Source organism: Glycine max, chromosome 1 (genome assembly GCF_000004515.6).
Source record: "Glycine max cultivar Williams 82 chromosome 1, Glycine_max_v4.0, whole genome shotgun sequence".
Taxonomy (NCBI): domain Eukaryota; kingdom Viridiplantae; phylum Streptophyta; class Magnoliopsida; order Fabales; family Fabaceae; genus Glycine; species Glycine max.
Window position 1 is genome coordinate 9,672,149 of NC_016088.4, and position 21,653 is coordinate 9,693,801.

At 30.2% G+C, this 21,653-nt stretch overlaps 1 protein-coding gene across 1 annotated transcript; it reads right to left on the bottom strand.

The window, feature by feature from the left end:
* Window positions 1-998: 998 nt before the first annotated feature.
* LOC100787134 (ACT domain-containing protein ACR4) lies at window positions 999-4,908 on the bottom strand. Its single transcript, XM_006573107.4, has 8 exons — window positions 4,692-4,908; window positions 3,821-3,905; window positions 3,641-3,686; window positions 3,408-3,522; window positions 3,238-3,305; window positions 2,556-3,149; window positions 2,317-2,421; window positions 999-1,682 (listed from the first exon to the last, which is right to left on the bottom strand). The coding sequence occupies exons 1-8, from the start codon at window positions 4,693-4,695 to the stop codon at window positions 1,341-1,343; spliced, it is 1,359 nt and encodes a 452-aa protein (XP_006573170.1). The 5' UTR covers window positions 4,696-4,908; the 3' UTR covers window positions 999-1,340.
* Window positions 4,909-21,653: the final 16,745 nt, after the last annotated feature.

Below are 21,653 nucleotides of genomic sequence, written 5' to 3' on the forward strand. Positions count from 1 at the left end.
TATATATAGTATGCAATATCTAACTTTGCTCAATTCTGACGCAAGTCAAGGCGTGTTTCACTGTAATTTCCCATGTCACGTCCATTTTCATTAATTTTTTAAGTTCAAATTGTATGATATCCTTTCAAAGATAAGCGTCAAACCAAATCTTGCACAGCAAATAGGACCAAAAGGTGTAAAGGATGATGATGAAATTTGAATTTTTTTTTATAATCAAAACTTGCATAAAAAGATTATGGCTTAAGACTACCTAGATTAGTCCCACCGCAGCAAATGACGTGGAAATGTGTTGTCTCACGGGAGAAATTATTAGGTAATTTTATATTATTAAATCTTTATTGATATTCACTTTATATTATTTATAACTTGATGGTGTCATTTAAATATTAAAAGAATCATAGTGGTCTAGAAACGTTAGGTTGATCGATCACATTCAAATACACATCTTGTGACCAAGATTCTAAGAAGTGAGAATTTAAAGTTTTTTGTTGAACATCGGATTAGGAACCTCCCAACAGAAAAACAAGCATGCACATAACTCGGAGTTTTCGCCTTGTAAAAAAAATGATTTTTATAATTATCACATGTTTCTTTATGACAAAATTGAGGTCATTATACTTTATTTTAAAAACTTATGATTCAAAATTTACTTGCTCGAAACAATAATTTGTTACAAAGAAATATTTAAATAATATTAATCAAACTTTAGAGGGCGAGCCCTGATGCAGCAGTAAAGTTATGTCTTGGTGACTTGTTGGTCATGGGTTCGAATCCGGAAACAGCCTCTTTGCATATGCAAAGGTAAGGCTGCGTACAATATCCCTCCCCCATACCTTCGCATAACGAAGAGCCTCTGAACAATGGTGTACGAAGTTTATTAATCAAACTTTAAATAAAGGCACCAAAATAATTGTGGCCAATCGTAAAGTGCAATTAAATGCAAGAAATAGTGAGCAGAAGCAATCAACAAAAGTAAAAGACAAGGAAGATGAGGAAGATGAGAAAGATTATAACTGCTGCTAGAAAATGAATGAGTATATTTACAAATGATGAAAAGCTTGAAACTACTTGTTTCAAGCTTACACAACTAAGGTTCTCTTTTGCTTTCATCACTCAACCTAGTGTGATTGGATTCCATATTGGAAAAAACTAAGCTATATAAAGCAGAAGGGGTAGAGAATTTACAAGCCACTTTTCTCCCTAGCGTGTGATATGATGGTGTTCCTACTTACTTCCCTAAAACTAAAGTCGTGTCACACTTCCTAGTAAAAGCCCTTTTGCATCTTCACCTCTTTCACTGTACACAAGAAAAGACAGCAACAAGTGTGGTAATGGCTTTCTCAAGAATAGGACTTAACCAAGCCAAAGTTCACAAAAGATCTGGACTTGAAAAGACCACTAAAGAGGGATCTGGTAGGAGAATCCTGAGGAACAGATTTCATCTCTTCAGGACTACCCTTTACTTTAAGGATTGTATTGCCAATCGTTTGCCTTATGGATTCTATGGTCTTAGAATCAACAGGGAAACCAGAAGCACCACGAACATAGAAAGTGTTCACAGCTTTGCCTCCTTTTGTGGCCACTTCTGCCCTTGTAACTGTGAGGCTATTCTCTCTAAAGATTCGTGTAACATCAGATAGTAATCCAACTCTGTCGGTGGTGCAGAGCTCTAGCTTCAAACCCTGAATCAACAAGATATAAAAAAAAAAATTAATAGTCATATAAAATAACATGAGACCAACCAATATGAGGGTAGATGGAGAAATGAACCAAAAATACCTAACTGGCAATTGTCTAGAATATTTAAGAAAATAAAAATTTGCGGTCCAGAAGATTTCTTGACTAAGGAATAAAAATTTAGCAGAATTATAGAGTTAAAATCAGTAATCGGTAATATATAATACAAGAAAGGGTATACTGTTGTTTATTTAAATCTTGTTTAGGCTCTGCAGAGCCAACAAAATTGTGACTAATCTTCAAAGTAGAGTAACTGTTAACCAAATGAAAAAGAAATGTAGTTGAACAAGTCTATTTCAGTAAGATAATCAACTTGGCAGTGGGACATAACAACAGTAGTCAAAGTCCACCAACTGCATTTCAACTAATCTTGGACCACTATTATTCACATGATATAAAAAAATACGCAAGGGTCACGTTCAGCTTAAAATTTTTCGGTGAAGATTAATAAGAATAAATCACTACCTAGACAAAAAAAAAGGCTTCACATGCACAAGCTTGACTCCATGAATAATTGAATACCATATGCAAGTCTAAAGCAAGAAATCACAAATTCAGTAACATTAATAAGTCATTCACCTCAGAAACTCTTCTTTGAATTGCAGCTGCAAGACATTGTATCACTCTTTGTCTTTCTGCATCTGATTTCACAGGGGACCCATCTATGTGCTTGATGTAGTATTCCTGCACAAGCAACCATAAAATATTGAGCCAATGTTCTTAAAAGACCAACATATCGCACCAAACAACAAAAGGAATTGCAGGTCTGTGTGTGTACATGTGTGTTTGTTCAGAACAAAGTGGTGAATCTGATATACCTGATATGCTTCTGGACCCTCAGCATCGATGTTTGCATGAAAAACCACATACTGCATGTCTGTCAAAGTACAAACTGTGTCGAAGAGAAGCTTTGGCCTATCCTTACACTGAATAGTAACCACAGAATAATCCTTGTCAGACCAATTCACAACATTCACATTTGGCCTTTGCTTCTCATCAAAGTCATCATCATCATTAACTCGTTCATAATCCCTATCAGCAAACATCATTTGGTGAAGCCTTCTCTCAGTGTGTGTGGCTTCATCTGTGACAACAGTCTTAGCCCCCCTCTTCTTGTTGCCACCACCAAGAACATTGCATAGAAGCTCCTTGATTATAGAAAGCCTCTGAGGATCAGTAATGGCCGAACCGGATTCTTCGTCAGTCACGTGCATTACAGCAGCAGCACGAGTGTTGTGAGTCCACACCTCTGCATTCACTATATTGCACTTGAGGTTGGTCAGAACAGCACTCACTTCTGAAAGCAGCCCTGGCCTATCAGTCCCCATAAGCTCAATTGCAATGTGGTCCGTTGTTTGCTTAACCCCAACAGATCTCATAGGAGATGTAACACAAGATTCGGGACCAAGAGACTGAAAACACAAATGGAACCAAACACATGGTTCAGTGGTTGTTTCGTAAAAGCAGAGAAGTTAAAGAACACCAAATGGGGACACCAACCTTTCTAATGTAATCCAAAATAGCTTCATCAGTAACCTTGTTTCCATCTTGGCCAGTAACATTAAAAACTGGTAGAACAGAATAAAATATTCAATGTTCCAACCCCCAAAACTTATGATTACCAATGTATCTTGTAATAGAAATTAATTAATGTCAAAGAAAAGTATTACCATCCATGAACCATCCACCATCAGAAGAAATGTAAGCCTTAGTTATGATGAGGTTTAGATCAGTGAGGATTTGTACAACTTCAAGAAGTATTCCATGCTTGTTTGCACTATCAACCTGCAAAATTAAATTCACTTTCAACACCCCTTTTAAAAAAAGTGCCATCAAACTAGGCAAAAGCTCTTCAATCATAGAAATATTAAAAAAAAAAACACGAAGAAGGAAATAGGCATACCCGTATAACGGTGGCATTCTTGCAGGCTTCATTATCGATTACAACCCTGACAAGACAAGACAACAAGTGGACAAAGGTGTGAGGAAGGAATCATTGAAATTCTCTGTTCTTTTTCTTATTTTTTATCCGAAAAAGATGGCTAATTTTCTTTTCATCAAATGGGAAGGAAAAAATTGGTACCTGGGAGGGTTCATTCTCCGGAAGAGTTTCTCATATTCATCATCCATGTAGTGAGAGAAGCTCATGTTGACCTCCGACATAAAAGCTATGAGAGAGAAAACAAAACAAACCAATCAGAGGACAAAACATGGCAACAGAACCCCCATAGCCAATGAGAATCAAAAGCTAGAGCAGCTCAATAAATATATACACACACAAAGAAAGAGAAGACAATGATGGGGAAAAAAAACCTCTTTGCAAAATACACTGTATGAGAGAGAGAAAGAATATAGGAGCTGGGGACAAGAAGCTGAGGTGTGTAAAGGAGAGTGGCCAATGGTTAAGAGACGAATAAACACAAAAGAATAACCAAGTAATGAAGAAAACCAGAACCCAAAAAGTTGTTTGGTACGAATAAGCCTCGTGCTGTATGCTTTAGCTGTTACTATTATGCTAAAAGAAGGAATCACTGAACATAAACCATTAGGCCAATGAAAACCGATCACACACCTCAAAGGGGAAAAAAAAGCACACAAGAGAAACTGTGAAAACAAGAAAAAGAAGCAAAGATGCAAACACATGACACGCTCCAAATCAATAGAGTTGAAACTAATTAACACTTGGGAAAGAAAAAGCCTTAAAATTTCACACCAAAGAAGAAAATCCCATGATTGTGTTTCATGTCTTGCCACCCAATTGCAGACGCAATTCCTCACCCCCAAAACAAACACACACACACACAGAGATTCACAAAACCCAGAAAGCAAAAACCAAAAAAGAAGAACAAGTTTTTCAGTGTGCCCAAAACCAAGGAACAAGATTCTGAGAACAAACCACGAGAAAGCAACCCATAACGAAAAATCAAAAAGAAAGAAAAAAAACAGGAACCTACCCATTACAGTTTTCTGAGGAATCGTGATCTGCCACACCAAAAATTCGTGGGTTTGTTTTGGTAATCTCTCAGTCCAAAAACAAAGAAAGCGGCTCTGCGAATGTGGTGGTGTTGTTACGAAGCAACAAACAGTACATATATATAATAATAATACACAAAAATATGAGCTTGTTTTTATGAATATTATAATAATATGAACACACGCACCATTTGATCTTCTCTCACGTCTATAACTTAGGAAAGAAAAATAGTAATTTAAGTAATTAAATTAAATAATAATATTTTCTTATCCTACCACATGAAGAAAATTAAAATGAGAAAAAAAAAACCCTTTAATTAAATTTTTTAATAAAAAAATGAGAACCTCCCCGACACGATGCTCCAAAACCTGCAACTCCGAAAAGTACCCAAAAAAACGCAGACTCTCTTTTCTACTTTTCTTCTCTCTCTGTCTGTCACTATCTTCTCTCTCTCTTTCTCCTACACGTTTCTGTTACTATTCAAAAACAGTGTTGTGTTTTGTCATAATTTTAATTATAATTATAATTGTAATTAATTCGCGAAAAAATGGTAGAGCGAAAGAAGGAGGGCGCACGTTAGCAGAACGGGATTTGTGGGAGAGGAAAAGGAGTGAGAGGAGGATGAAATGTACTAAAAAATAATAATATAAGGAGATTTATAATAAGTGGCGTATCATCTTTATTTAACCAATTGCGCGTTAGGTTGAATGAAAATGTGTGATACATTGATACGAATAAATCGTGCATTTATGGAACTGTTTGATTGGGTTATGATTTTTTAAAAATTGTTTCGTGAAAGGTTTTCTGAAATTTGTATTTGAAAGGAAGGAAAAATGAAAGAAAAAAAAAATCAATCTCTTGAAACTATTTTAAAAAGTAATTTTTTCGGTATTTTCAGTGCAAAAAATTAAATTATATAACTGATGAAATATTTAAATAATTTTATATTATCAATCTATTCAAATTAAATTCATTTTAAAAAAAATTATAAACAATTTAAAAACAAAAATTTATTCTAGCTTCTTTCATTCTTTTAAATTTTTTTGTTTTTTTATCTTTAAAAATACTGATAAAAATACATACTCGGATATTTTTCATTTTTCATTTTTGTTGCGGACAATATTTAATTAATATTACTATTAGTTAATTTTAAATACTCTATTATTAATTTAGGTTTTCGAAAAATGAAATAAACTTATAAAAAATTTTGTTATTCATTTTTTGAAATTTTATTAACAATTTTTTCATACTTTAAAATTATAAGGCTTATAATAAGAATTTGAGAGTAAACTGCGCTTCTTAAGAGAAAATTGGTTATAGGTAATATATATATATATATATATATATATATATATATATATATTATAATGTGGGGTTATCATGATATTAGTATAAATGCTCATTACTTTTAGTGAGGTTTTTTTTACCAATTAATTGTTTTTATTTATAAGACTTCACTAAAAACTTTGTTTAATAAATTTTAATAAAATATATAAATGTATATTTTCTTGTCTTAATTCTCTTGTTTATAAGGAAAAAGAGATTATGAGTAATCTGAAATTTAATCAGAAAATAGTTAAAATTAAATCAAAAATTATTTTTACCAAAAGATCAAATTTGAATATTATTAAAATAATTTAATTTTAACTTTAAACATATTAATTATTTGTCTTTAATTAGTATATATATATATATATGCGCGCGTGTTTTATTAACTATAAAAGTTAAATATTTAGGAAAACGGTTGAATTCATCTATTTCTATATTTAGGTGAAATACATGTTGATGTATTCACTTTATTCAATGGAAAATGTAGTACTAATGTGTTGTGGTTGTGGACTGGTGGCCACGAATAAAGCAGTAGTTGGCGTTGTAACTTGTAGCCTCCAAAGTTTTAGGAATGAACCATTGATGAAGGGTAATCCCGTCATTGTCTGTTATTCAAAATTTGTCACCTTATCACGATTATTTTTCGTAAATACATTTTCTCTCTTTTAGTTTTTTTTAATTTAATTATTTTGTAATTTAATTTTCAATATATATTTTTTGGGCATTTTCTCTTTTTTTTGTTTTTTTTTAAATTTAAAATATTATAAAATATAAATATATATTATATAATTTTTTTTAATTGGTTTTAAAATTACTTATTTATTAAATTAAATTTTATAATTTTGTTTTTTTATTTTTTAAAAGAAAAAATATACAGATAAAGAAAAATAGAAAATTGGATAAAATTGGAGTACAATTTTTTAGTTACTTTATATGTACTTTTATAGTTAAATTTATATGTTGTTGATATTTTTTTTGTTATGTTCGTTCATTAAAAAAATAAGAAAATTAGTTAGTAGTATTAAAATAAACTAAAAAACACAGTAAACAAATAATTAATACATTTATCTTATACAATAGACATAAATTTAAATAAAAATATATTGAAAATATCTTTAAAAATATTTAAAGAGTAGTTATTTTTTGCTTAAGTGATAAGAATTGATATTTTTACTATTTATGGCTTGTAAATATGAAAAAAAAAAAGAAAATATTAAAATATCCAAAAGATATTGATAACGACTAAATATGAGCTATTTTTTATAATAAAAAATATATTGAAAATATCTTTAAAAATATTTAATTAGCAGTTATTTATTTATTTTTTTTGCTGCCACCCGAATCAATGTGGCAAGAATATGAACAAAATCAGTGGGGTTCTCATTCAAGAAGGAAGAGGATGACAAAGGGTTGTCCCGTTTCAACTTGCATTCCTACTGAGATGGACAAATAAAATAAACGAGAAAGCACAAAAAAATGTGGAATTTGCGAGTAACATGGTCATAACAAAAACAATTGTCCTAACATATCTCCATCTTAATTTTTTTCTTAGGCAAGTGTAATTGTTTAAGTATTTGATTGATAATACAATATATAATGTTCTTCTATAAATAAGTTGTTAAACAAAAAGTCTTTTTATTTTTTAATTAAATATAATGACATAAACAAACTAATTATATTTAGTAATATAATTATATTAAAAATAATTATATTAAAAAATTTAGATTTTAAATAAAAATATTCACCTAAAAAATATGTTAAGTAAATTAAATAATAAAACAAAAGTAATTATATTTAATAATATCATTTTCTTTAAAAAATTAAAAAACAAAATTCTAAAATTTAATTTAATAAATAAGTAATTTTAAAATTAATTAAAAAATTATATAATATAATATTTATAATATTTATATTTTATAATATTTTAAATTAAAAAACAAAAAGGAAAGAGAAAGTTTCAAGTAATGTATATTATAAAATATAAATATTATATTATATAATTTTTTCCTTTGATTTGAAGGGTTGAACTTGAACGAGTGTCAAAGATATACGCTTTTTTTATCATCGTTCAATGCGGTTCAAGTTCAATCCTTCAAATCATTTTTTTTAATTCTTTAATTTTTTTAATATAATTCCTTCAAAAAAATTATTTTAATATTAATTTATCACAAGCATATAGAGCAAGAAAAGGATCAAAATTACACTGTTGTATGCATGTTTGGATTTGTGTCATGAATAAATTGATCCACATTCCAACTTCTGTGTTTTTGGATTACATTTGACATTAAAATATTTACACTATTGAGTGAATGTTTAGTTTTCACAATAGATTCTTTATAATTAAGATGAAATGCTTTTAAGTTCATAATTCAATATGAGTTTAAGTAATTTTTACATTGGATAATTTTTTTACTAAAACTTACTATTAATTTGTTTTTTTTAGTATTTGTTAATATAATTGGGCATGGAGTTGGGACTAATAATATCACTTTATTTCAAAATGAACAAATTCAATAATAAAACAATTAGTTAAATATCAAATAAAAATTCCAAATACCTCCTTATTATACAATAAAAGCATTCAAATGTAAATTAGAATTACTTTTTACCACCCCCTTCCAACACTAAATTCACAACAAGGTGACCAATTTAACTATGAAACTAAAAAAAAAAAAATCCAAGGTGATGTATCCTCAAACCAAATTTGTACTTCATCCAAAACTAATTTTGTTAATGTGTTTGGAGTTGCATTTTCCTACCATATTGAGCATCAAATTCACGTCAAGATGACCAATTTAACATAGAAATTATTTGAACTTCTTTTGAAAGGATGTGGATCCAAGGCAATCTGACACAAAACCAAACTTGCATTTCATCTAAAATTAATTTTATAAATATTCATCCAAACATAGTAAAATGTGTGTTTGCACTAATGTAAAAAGATGTTTCTACATCGATTTTGTGACACATTCAAATATGGTTTTTCAGATAACAATCTTAGAATATTTTTTTTAACAAAAAAAATAATTTTAGGATTCTAAGACGGTTTTTTAAAAAAATTAGCCATCTTTTGAAAAACTGTCTTAAAATGTATTTTTAAAAAAAATAAAATATTTTGAAAATATTAAGATGATTTTTTCAAAAAAACCGTCGTAAAATGTAAACATTCTAAGACGATTTTTCAGAGAACCATCTTAGAATGTATTTTTAAAAAAAAAATTAAACCAAATATTACTTTTCAATTAATTTTTTAAATTTAGAAAGATAACCATGTTGTCATCCTATATTTAAATTAACACTCTCAAGAGGAGATTAAGAATTAAATATAATTTTCTGGTGATGAGTACAAGGTGAAAAAACATACGTATAGGCGAATCCTAATATTTATAGGCTATAACACAAAAATAAATTTATACAGATAAAAACTGAAATAATGAACTAAGGAAAGAATATCATGTGCTTTAGCATTCCACCGAGGCACTAACTACATGTGATACAATTAATATGCAATAATGGTAAAAAAACAGATGAAGACTTACCAAACCACCATAGACATAGCCAAGTGCATATACCGATGGTATACACATGTAAAATATTATCAGGCCAAAAGCATAGGAAAAATAACAAGTAACATTTTGGTAACTGAAATATTACTGGACTCTTGCTTTTATTTGACACTTATAAGATTGTATATTATTTATAAACAAATGTCAGGCATAAAATCATTAAAAAATAAGGAGAAGAAGTGTATATAAACGTTTAGATATATATTATGTAAATAAAATTTTCATATGAATGTAAGTTAACTCAAACACGGCAGTATATATAAATGTAAGCAAATTACAAAATAATAATAGACATGGCAACTGGACGGGACAGGGCGGGGATGGGTATTGTCTCCTCGTCTCCGACCTCGACTCCCCAACATGTACCTGTACCCGTTTCTAATGCCCGATGTGTTAAAATTTATTACCTCATCCTCGTACTCATTGGGTATCGGGTATCCCCGCTGGTTTAAATTTACAAAAAAAAATTGTAAAAAAATCAATTTAAAAAAATGATTGTTTACAAAAAAAAAATCTTAAATTATGTAAAAATTATAAAAAAAATTAACAAGTAATTAATAAAATTTTAATAATTTCATCATCGGGGTAGGTACGGGAATGAGTATGGGACGGGTAGTGACATTCTCGTCCCCGACCCTGACCCCGACTAAAAAAGTCAGGTAATCCCCGAACTCGAACTCATACCTGATCAACTCGGGTATTCTCCGTCAAAATCGGGACGGATTTGGACGAATACCCAAAGGTAAGAGTTTCATTGTCATACCTAAATAATAATCTTTATTATAACACGGTACGTATGAACTGAATTTGGAATATTGACACTATTATGTATTCACCAATTGAAAACCAATCACACTGGACTAGGCATGGCACCCGTGCGGGGCGGGGGTGGGGAGTACTCCCTCGCTCCCCATCTCCGAACCTTATCGTGCTTCCCGTCCCCGTCCCCGCTCCACGTGGTGGGGGTATTTTTTGTCCCGTTTCCGTTCCCTGGCTCCCCACGGGGACCTGCGGGGATCCCATTTTACATTAAAAAATGTCAAAAATTATTATTATTATAATATATATATATATAATATATATATATATATATATATATATATATATAATTTTTTTGTTTTATCTCAATTTTTCGACAATAATAAATTTAAGGTTTAATTCTAAGTTTAAAACATGACTAAAAATACCAAAATAAATCAATAATAATAGTAATAAAATTACACAAGCATAAAAGCATCCAAGAAATATCCAAGTACACATTAATGTTACAGTATTACACAATAAAAACAATAAAACTAGCATAACATCACAAGTCTTCATACAATAAATTAACATCATCATACTGAATCAAGTCTTCATACTTGCATCCAAGTGCAACGAAACATCTTCAACATCAAACCTATACAATGAAACATGTAAATATGTGTTTAGAAATATAAAAAAGTCATGAATTAATATAATAAAATACAACAGAGGAAGAACATACAACATAAATAAATAAATAAATAAATAAAACAAAGGAAGAACAATTCGAAGTTGCAAAACCCAGAAATGCACGGTGCAACTCAAAGAAGAAAAAGGTGAAACAAAGGCTTCCACAAGTTCACGGCTGAAACAAACAGTGAAGAAGGAACGGTGAAACAAACGATGAAGAAGCGAAGAAGTGAAGAGGGTGAAGACAGTGTAAAACGGTGAAACGAACGGTGAAGAAGTGAAAAAGTGAAGAAGGAACGAAGATGAAGCAGTGAAGAAGGAACAAAGGTGAAGAAGGAAGTCAAGGAACGAAGTCTGAATGTTTAATGCGGCGTTTTAGGGTTTAGGTAATGTTGGTGTCTTTATAACTTGTGAGATATTACTTATATATATGATAATTTTATTTTGTATTTTTTTACTAGTAAAATACTATATTAACCCTTATATTTATGTTATACATATTATAAGTTATGAGGATATATAAGTAAAATTCTATATACGCGGGAATACGGGGACCCTACGGGGCGAGGAGCATAGTCCCCGTCCCCAAATTAGCTACGGGGGGATTTTTCATCCCCATCCCAGTCCCCATGGGAAATTTTTCCCCGACCACAGGGTCCCGAATGGGGCAGTACCCGTGGGGACCCCCGAATTGCAGGGAGAATTGTCATGCCTACAATGAGCTATTATATAATTTAACATGTTACTAACTAGTAGTACTATTATTGTGTCACAAGAAACAAATTTACACCACTTAATCAATATGTCAATATGTTTATCCATAGGTTAATATCTTAATTTTAGAGATGTTTACCACCCTCCAAAAACCATATTTTTACATTTAAAGCATTTTTTGGGTTTGTATCAAGTTTTTTAGCCAGACTTAAAAGTATTCAACTATCTCAATTAAAATACCTTAAAAAAATTCTCTTTTAAAAACTAATTCTTATCTCATCTGAATTTGACATAAAAGTAGTCTTTGGAAAATCCAATTGGAATTTTTTTTTCTTTCTTTTAATTAGAAAAGGAAAACTTAGATCCATTATATATAGAGCCTTACAGGGTTATATTACCTTACCTTTACAAAAGAGGCTAATTTCACAACTTGAACATGTCACCTTTTCTTCATTTAAAAACAAAATAATTTTTTTATTAAAATAATATAAATTATTTTGGAGGGAAAAAGGCAAAAATCTCAAACAAAAGAAAAAGAAAACACTAAAAAACTATAAACATTGCATAAGAGTCAAGCTCTGAACATACCAGAATATTAGCTCCCATACTAGTTCCAACCGCAATCAGAGGTGCCTTGGATTTCTCTCTATGGAGATAATTAACCAGTGCATGGATATCCTTAGTCCATCCAGCATTGTAGGAATAACCAGACTGAAATTATTTTAATAAGAAAAGGCGTTACAAAAGGAAGAAAACTGTCAACACCACAATATGAAATTGATATATAAATGCAAAATAATGTTACATCACAAGTTTGTTTCTAATATAATCTAGCTTTTTTTAATATCTATATTAAAAATGAATTTCAGTAATTTTTGAAAAAAAATGATCAGTAATAAAAATAATGTTATATCACAATTTAAGTTTTTTTTTACATAATTTAAATTATTTATTATAAATTCAAAATATATTTTATATATTGAAAGACATACATTTGTTATGAATTTTAATCATAATATAATTTATATGTTAAAAATATTCATTTTTTTTATAAATTCTAATTATATAAAAAATCATCCTATAAAATACTAGTTAAATATTATTCCTTAATCCACTGACGTTACTTTAGTTTCCAAAAACTTAATTTCACAGTATTAATTATTACACCAATTTTAATTTGTTATTTTTTTTTAACAAATCATATACGCTATTTGTTTTATCAGTACATATCATATACACTATGATGGATCCTAGTTTATTTCCCTGACTTTTATCTAATTTCAAAATTAACACGCACAAGTTATACAACATTAACACTGATTTTCTTTTAAGGGTGCTAGCTGCAACAATTACTTATGATCTAATAGCAATCAAACAACGTATATGTTAATATAAACTTTTTACAAAGACATGTATATATCAGTATAAGCCACCATACCTACACCACGACCTTCCCGAATCTCCATCGTCATTGCTCTTGAAACTACATATCTTGATGCAAGATCCTGAATCCAGCCTCAAGCTCTTCAATTAATTAACAATGTGCACTTTTATTTATCAAATTCAGATAATATGTATAGTATGGTAACATGTAATCTTGTTTGCATGGGAGAAACAAAATAAGTTATCTTGCCTGCTTTTGTTTGTTCTTTCTTTTGTTCTCATCGAAAGAAAAAATGTTATCAGGGGGAAAAGAAAAAATCACAAGAGATGGTTTGCAGTTTTTCAAGGGAACAAAAATATAATAGAACATAAAGCAGTGGAAAACCTCAACGTTACAACTTAAAATTAGGACCCTCAAATGTAAAAGAACAACCAAGAGTAGGACTTGCCAAATCAAACCATGAGTCGAGCATCAACGGGAGACAAATATTTTATCTTAAAATCAATTAGCATTAAGTGAAGTTGCCCAACAGAAGAGTCTGACTCTGATATCATATTAGATTTCATCTTAAAATCAATTGATATTAAGTGAAGTTGTCCAACAGATATATAAGCTGGACTCCAAGGAGTGAGGCAGCCGACGTGGGACTTGGATATTTCCCAACATTAACCTACTGTGTGGATCAATTGTAGGCAGCCTTAGGCTATTCTTCAAATTAATAATTCATTGTGTAAACATGGTAAATCAAACTTGAAACTTGTGGTGAATTATGAGATTTTCACTTCAAAATTTGTACCACCCTATACATAATTGTATTCTCATCAATTAGTGTTGCCAACATATTCAGGGGGGGTGCTTGACATGATAGTGTCAACTTAATATACTTTGGTGCACCATCCAATACTGTTTATAACTAACTGTACAAGCAAAAAAAAAACAATACACTATGGGGTAATCTCAATGATTTTTTAAAAGCACAAACCTGGTAGATGAAAGATTAAATCATTGTCCATCAGTGATACACAACATAATTATATAGCCAAGTTTAAAATGTCATGTATCCAAAATAATAATGAAGTGTCAAACAAGAATGAATTATGAATGTAAGCGGTGACAGTGTGAAAGTGATCCAAGATTATAGTTAAAGCACATCACAAAGCATACTATGACTTACATATAAGAAAATTTATAATACAAACCTAAGGAAGCTACTGTTGATTTCATCTGATTGAACTCACCATTCAATGCTATCATTCTTGATTCCTTTCTTCTTTTTTTTCTTCATAAATTACACTTAACAATGAAATAATTTTTACACATGGATACTAGTTAGTAGTTACAACAAAGTATAACAACCAAAAGACCCAATAAGGAATAACATAAAGCAGAACAAATAGTCACAATATGAATGTTACAGAGAACTGTCCATATACACAATATGCTTAAGAAACGAGCCATAAAAAGATTATAGCAAAGCCCTCTCATATCATACCTAAGCTACAACAGTGTGTGAACGAGTTGGGAAGAGCTTGGTAATACAAGCAGTATTGAACCCGTGTTCTAAAACTCCAATAGCAGCTCTCAATCCCGCGCCACCAGCTCCTATGACAACAACATCATAAGTATAATCCACCATGGTGTACGAGGAGTTCGCCCCACTCTGCAAAGCACAAAAAATTTGCAATAAACGTCAAACGATTTAGCTTCAGTAGAACATCATCCACATATAATGACAGGAAAAAGATCTAATCTAACAGATACAATAAGGTAAAAATGAAAAGAAATCGAGGTAATAGCAAAAGCATAAATGATTAAATATCTGTTGGATCAAGTGGCCTCAGAATAATTAAGAAAGGGGGTTGAATTAATTATTAATGAACTTTTACTAATTAAAATATACCCTTCTTAGGCTTTTACTATGTTGTTAAGAAAGTAAAGAATAGAAATATAAACTTAACCAAAAGTAAAAGTGGTAATTAAAGTACACAGTGGAAATTAAAAGAGTAGGGAAGAAGAAGACAAACACACAAGAGTTTTATACTGGTTCGGCAATAACCCGTGCCTACATCCAGTCCCCAAGCGACCTATGGTCCTTGAGATTTCTTTTCAACCTTGTAAATTCCTTTACAATCAAAGATCCACAAGGGATGTACCCTCCCTTGTTCTCTTTGAACAACCTAGTGGATGTACCCTCCACTAGAACTGATCTACAAGAGATGTACCCTCTCTTATTCTTGGTCACAACAACCCAAGTAGATGTACCCTCTACTTGTACCACAAAGGATGTACCCTCCAATGTGTTAAAACAAAGTTCTCAGGCAGTTAGTCCTTTGAAACTTTGTGAAGGGGGAAACAAAAGAATTCTTAGGCGGTTAGTCCTTTGAAATCTTTTGTTTATGGGAAAGGGAAGAATCAAAAGAATTCTCAGACTGTGTCGTTTTGAATTCTTTGACAAGGGAGAAGGGAGACACAAAAGAATTCAGGCTGTTAGTCCTTTGTTCTTTTGGAAAAGGGAGAAGAGAGACACAAAAAGAATTCAGGCGGTTAGTCCTTGGCGAATTATTTTTGGCAAAGGGAGAAGAGAATGAAAAAGATGAATAACACAAGTTTTGTTTTCAAGGTTTGGAAAACCAGAAAACTTAAGAAAGCTTTTGCAAAGGAAGAAGAAGAAGAAGTTCAAAGAGATTCAAGGATTGTAAAGGATTGTAATGATTGTTCTAAATGAATTGATAAAATGCAAATCAAGGTCTTGCTTTTATAGACTCTTCATGTCTGGTCAAGAAAACCATTAGAAGAGTTATGACCTTTAGAAAAACTTGAAAACCATTGGAAGAGTTACATCTTTTGATTTTTGTTCAAAACTTATCACTGGTAATCGATTATCAAATCATTGTAATCGATTACATAAAGCATTTTGGTGAAAGGATGTGACTCTTCACATTTGAATTTGAATTTCAACGTTCAATCACACTAGTAATCGATTACTAAATCATTGTAATCGATTACACCATTTTGAAATCAATTGGAATGTTGTAAATTCAGTTGAAAGCTTTTTGAAAACAAACTTTGCTACTGGTAATCGATTACAATAAACTGGTAATCGATTACTAGAGAGTAAAAACTCTTTGGTAAAAGGTTTTGTGAAAAATTCATGTGCTACTCAATGTTTTGAAAAACTTTTTAGTACTTATCTTGATTCTTGAATCTTCAACTTGATTATTCTTGATTCTTGAAACTTAAATCTTGAAACTTGATTCTTGAAATCAAATTTCCTCTTTATTCTTGAAGTGTTCTTGATTCAATCTTGAACTCATTCTCTTGGACTTTTTGTCATCATCTTTATTATCATCAAAACTCCTTGAATCAATCTTGATTCAACATCATGAAGCTTGCTTCTACAATATCAATTAAATGGAAAACCCAAGAAAGAGAGGAGTCATACAGAGAAGAATCTAGAAAGTTGAGATCCAAGTGAGTGATTGGAGGTGGATCTGGTGGAAGCAGGTCCACCGAGTCCACCTTCACGAAACCCAACACCTTCAGCCACGTTTCCACGATGCCCAAGTATGCGAACCGGGTGTTGCTCCTCATCCTGTTCTGGTTCACCATCTTGGCCTCAAGGTTCATTTCCTCAATCACCACGTGCCACGTCGACTTCCCACTTCTTAGGTTAAGCCTTATTTTTGTTAACACGCTTTTCAAACTCTCTTTCGTGTCTTTGAATATTGAATCCAGTGGCGTCATGCAGGAACCGATTACTACAACTTTGTTTGTGTCGCGTTCCTCCCACGCGATCCAGAAGGGGAAGAAGAACGTGTTTCTAATAAAAAGAATGTTAAGGTTTATAAGGATGTCAGAGAAGAAAGAGAGGTCAGTGCGAAGGAGGGAGGCAAGAAGGGAAGGGAGGATGTCGTGGTTGGTGACGTGGAAGGTGCCCTAGTGGTAGCAGGAGAGGTAGAGGGGGAGTCGGAGAGTGAGAGTGAGAAAAGAGAGAGGAGACGGAAAAAAATTAAAACCACTAATTTCTAAGACGATTTTTGTGAAACCATTGTAGAATAGTAGTTTTGAAGACGGTTGTAAAACTATCTTTGTTAAATAATCTCGTATTTACAAAATTATCACCGTGTGACATTCTAAGATGGTTCCGCATAACCGTCTTAAAATGTCTGTCATAAAAAATAGTTTTTTAGTAGTGTTGAAAATCAATTGAAAGGGAATAATCACATTTGAGATATGGAAGTTATAAATAATGACTTCTTAAAATTACATTCAAATGTGGAAAATCATACCCTAGGCGTAGAACAAGTCATGCTTTATCTTGATTATATATATATCACATAAAATTAAAATTACATAAATTCTACAATATTATATCACATATTTAACATATTTTTCTATTTGTAAATTATTATCTAATATTAAAATGTCAGCTAAAATAGAATTTTGGTCTCTGATTTACATTTTAGGTTTCAATTTGGTCTTTTTAAGTTTAAAATGTTTTATTTTGATCCAATGATCCACTAGTTTGACCATCGATCCAATGGCCTTGTGCATTGACCAATTGATGGATGGTCCAATTTTTATAACTATTATAGAATAATTAACTAAATATAAAAATTATGAAATAAACTTCTGTTGAAAAGAATTCATGTTACATAAGAGTCTAATTTAGATTTATAAACCCCGCCAAAGTAGTTTTGAAAATCATGACAAACTACAAAACAAAAATAAGATATAAATAAAGTTGACATGAGCATTTAATGCCTAGATCTAGCTCCTAATGCTTGAATATATTACTATCCTTTATTGTAGTATTTTTCCTGAATTGCTCCCATGTTAGTTTGCAAGGAACTAGCTACTAGAAAGCTACAAAAAATCACCATTAAAAGTTACATAGAAGATAAAACTAAGACTAACATTTTTTTTCATTGATATCCTCCATTACACAAGTACAATAAACTTAAATAAACTATAATGCAAGGATAAAAATCACAAGGGTTGAATTATGGTTTCAAAAACTTCTCACAAACCTTATTCGTAAAAACACCTTATCGTCTAAAGAAATAGATAGAAAATAGCACATGAGAAAAGGTAGCTGTCAATAGTTTCAAAAAAAGTATTGTTTTATCAAAAACCTTTATAAAAAAATGTTGTTTTAACTTCCCAATTCAAGGTTAGATATAAACAAATAAAAGCAAGAAGAAAACACAAAAATTTATATTGGTTCATCTCAACCACCAATGTTGCATTTAATTGTTGTCAACCCACCAAGTTCCACTATTTTTCACAAAGATACATGTATTTTTTTTTTTCAAGCTACTCCTAGCTTAAACAAAGTAGTTTTACACTAGTATCTCTAAGCTAATAATCCAAGTATTTTTTGCTACCAAACCACTTTTGACTCTTACAAATCAACTGATTTCTTTGCGTTTACAAGTGCACACTGACTTTGTTATCGTCTTACAAATGTGTTTACAAATTAAGTTCACAGTTTAACTTTTTAGATATACAAGATGTTTTGAGAGATTAAGAAAACTTAAAAAATTGCTTTTGCAGTAGTTTGAATGCTTGAGAATTAATGTTTGTTAAGGTTTTTAACATTAGTGCTTCAAAACTTCAAGTATTTATAGACTCGTTGAGGTAGTAACTTTCTCTCTCAAAAAACCTTCTTCTTTCATTTGTTGGTCATCTATTAATGAAGGTGTCTATTGAGGCATTAAATGTTTATCACCAACTTGTAAATATATTTTTTTATAAAACATTCAACTTATCTTCCTTGAGAAGCACTTCATATCTTCTCCATCAAAAGTCAAATTGCCTTTTTCAATCAAGTACATTTTATCTTACTTTTAGGCACATATTTTGATAATGTAGGAACCTTTTTTCTTTTGACTCCTCTCTTCCTCTTAGTTCTTTGACATATCCTATGAAGAATGAAGGAACATTCCATACATAAGGATTAACTGCAGAAAGCATGAACTTGATCATAAATGATGCAAACTCAGTGTTTGTCTACTATTGTTTGATCCATCAAATGTACACTTAGTGCATTTTCATCTGTATGCTTTCATACACAAACTTTAAAACTTAATATTAATTTGCATCAAATCAAAATAATTAAGGATTCTAATTCATCTTATAACTCAACATATAATTACTAACCAAATTGAATAACAACCCTAAAAGTGTCACTGGCCAATTTTAGGGAATAAAATGAAAGTACAAAAATAACAAAATATCTACTAATTAAGATAATTTAACTCCGTCTAAAACCTTTCAACCACTTAATTTTATCTCCTTTTGGGCCTAGATCCCACCCTACCATCTTTCCAAAACTCAATATTTTCTTTTAGATTTATATATTTATACACAAGGATGTAAATGTTAGTGCTTAACATGCAAAGATAAGTGTTGACCACACATCGAGTAGTTGTGTAAGCTAGTATGTGTGATCTAAGAATCCAACCCAATTATATTCCAGGGAATTGGTTTGGGTCGTTGATCAATTTGGGTTCATTTCAACTAACCCAATTGTACTTAGGTTCGGAGTCAGATTGATAAGTTCTAAAAATTAACCCAACCCAACTAGGATAAAATATGTTTTTAATCCCTAAAATATGGGATAAGTTTGTTTTTTATCCTTTAAATTTAAAATTTATTTTTTTTAGTTCCTTTAATTTAAAAAGAAGTTTTGTTTTAGTCCCTATGTCCAATTTTTTTTTTGTCCAAACATTGTCAAAATGAATAGTTTGAAAGGAAAACACATATGTGGTAGGGTATTTGACAATAAGAAAGCAAAATCAATTTGGGTTACCATGTAAGCCATTTGTAATTCATTAGCCACATAAGTGAAATCTCTAACCGTGTTTGGATAGAAATATTGAAACAAGTTTTTCTTTTTCAAATTACAAAGACTAAAAAAATTAATATTAAATTTGAGAGACCAAAAAGAAACTTATTCTAAATTTGAAGGATTAAAAACATACTTAAGTCTATTACTACCTTCATTCCTATTTATAAGACCTAACTTTTTTAATTTATTTGTTCCTTTATATAAGACCTAATCCATATTGCCACATGCATTAATTATTTTTAGACTAAAAATACCCCTAATTAAATAAGAGAGACGTGCATTTAGAAGAGAGAAAAATATTAATGACAATGGTATTTTTGAAAAAGTATATAAATTTAGGACAAATGTTTTGCTATAAACTAAATTAATTACTTTTCTTAATTTTAGTGAATTACATAATTGAGTGTTATAAATAAGAACCAAGGCAAATAACTTAAAATGATATACTTATATGATTATTTCTTTACTTAATTTCTTACTTTAGAGACAAAACTATAGTTTTAGGTAAGAATATCTATTTGCTTATTTTGAATTATTGTTATTTTTCTTTAAAGATCAAATATTTTAAAATTAAAATAAATTATATAAATATTATAATACTAAAATAAATAGCATAGTATTAAATGTGAATTTTTTCAAATACTGAGGATAAAATAAAAAATTATGATATACTATAAATTATTATTTTAAGAAACATATAGAAAAAATGTTATATGCTCCTGAGATATAAGCTCATTTATCAAACATTTTTATTTTAATCAAGAAAATTTATAAGCTTTATGAGCTAGTCAAAGAAGTTATAAAAGGTAAAATTCTTAACATGAATATTTGAATGTGTGACAAGTTAATAGATTCTCGGCATTTATGTTACATCATCAATTAATAAAGCTACTTAATAGTAGAGACTAGAAAAAAAAAATTATAAAGACTAAAATCACAATAAAATCTTTCAAGAATTAAAATAAAAAAATCATTATTTTATAGAGAACGAAATGGATATTAAGCCTTTTTAATTTATGTATGCACTAGTTATAAAAAAACGTATTCATAAATTTATTTTAGTTTTTAAAGAAACTTATTTAATTTTTTTTACTCACCTATGAATATTTATAAAGAAATTAATCCAAACAAAAATTAATCTAATACTAAACCGTTACTATATAACTTATCTTTTTTTAGTAGTTTGATATGTTGATTTCCGCACCAACCAAAAACAGCAATATTCGATGCAGTACACATACGTGATGTGATTAACTAACTAGTTCTTTATCAAAAAAAAAAAAACTAACTAGTTCATTATAATCAAATAATTTGTTAAACACAATTTCATCGTTTTTACAATTTAATATTTTGATAGAATAACTTTGCAAAAGTTCCGATCTTATGATCCCTTATAAATTACGCAAAGCCCTTGTTACTTTGAAATCAAATGGGCATGATTATTGTTATGCTACTTTGTTCATTATATTTACGAATTCAATTGTCTAACTAAGGAAGTTTCGAGCACCATGATTTAAACAATATTTTTATTGGTTTTGATGGAGTACATTGTGATCAATCTAAATAGGATATTGTAATCCATCGGATATTGATAGCTGGTTATTTTTATATCTAAAATTATTAATGTTCATGTGCATCACTGTTTCGAACGTACTAAAAGTC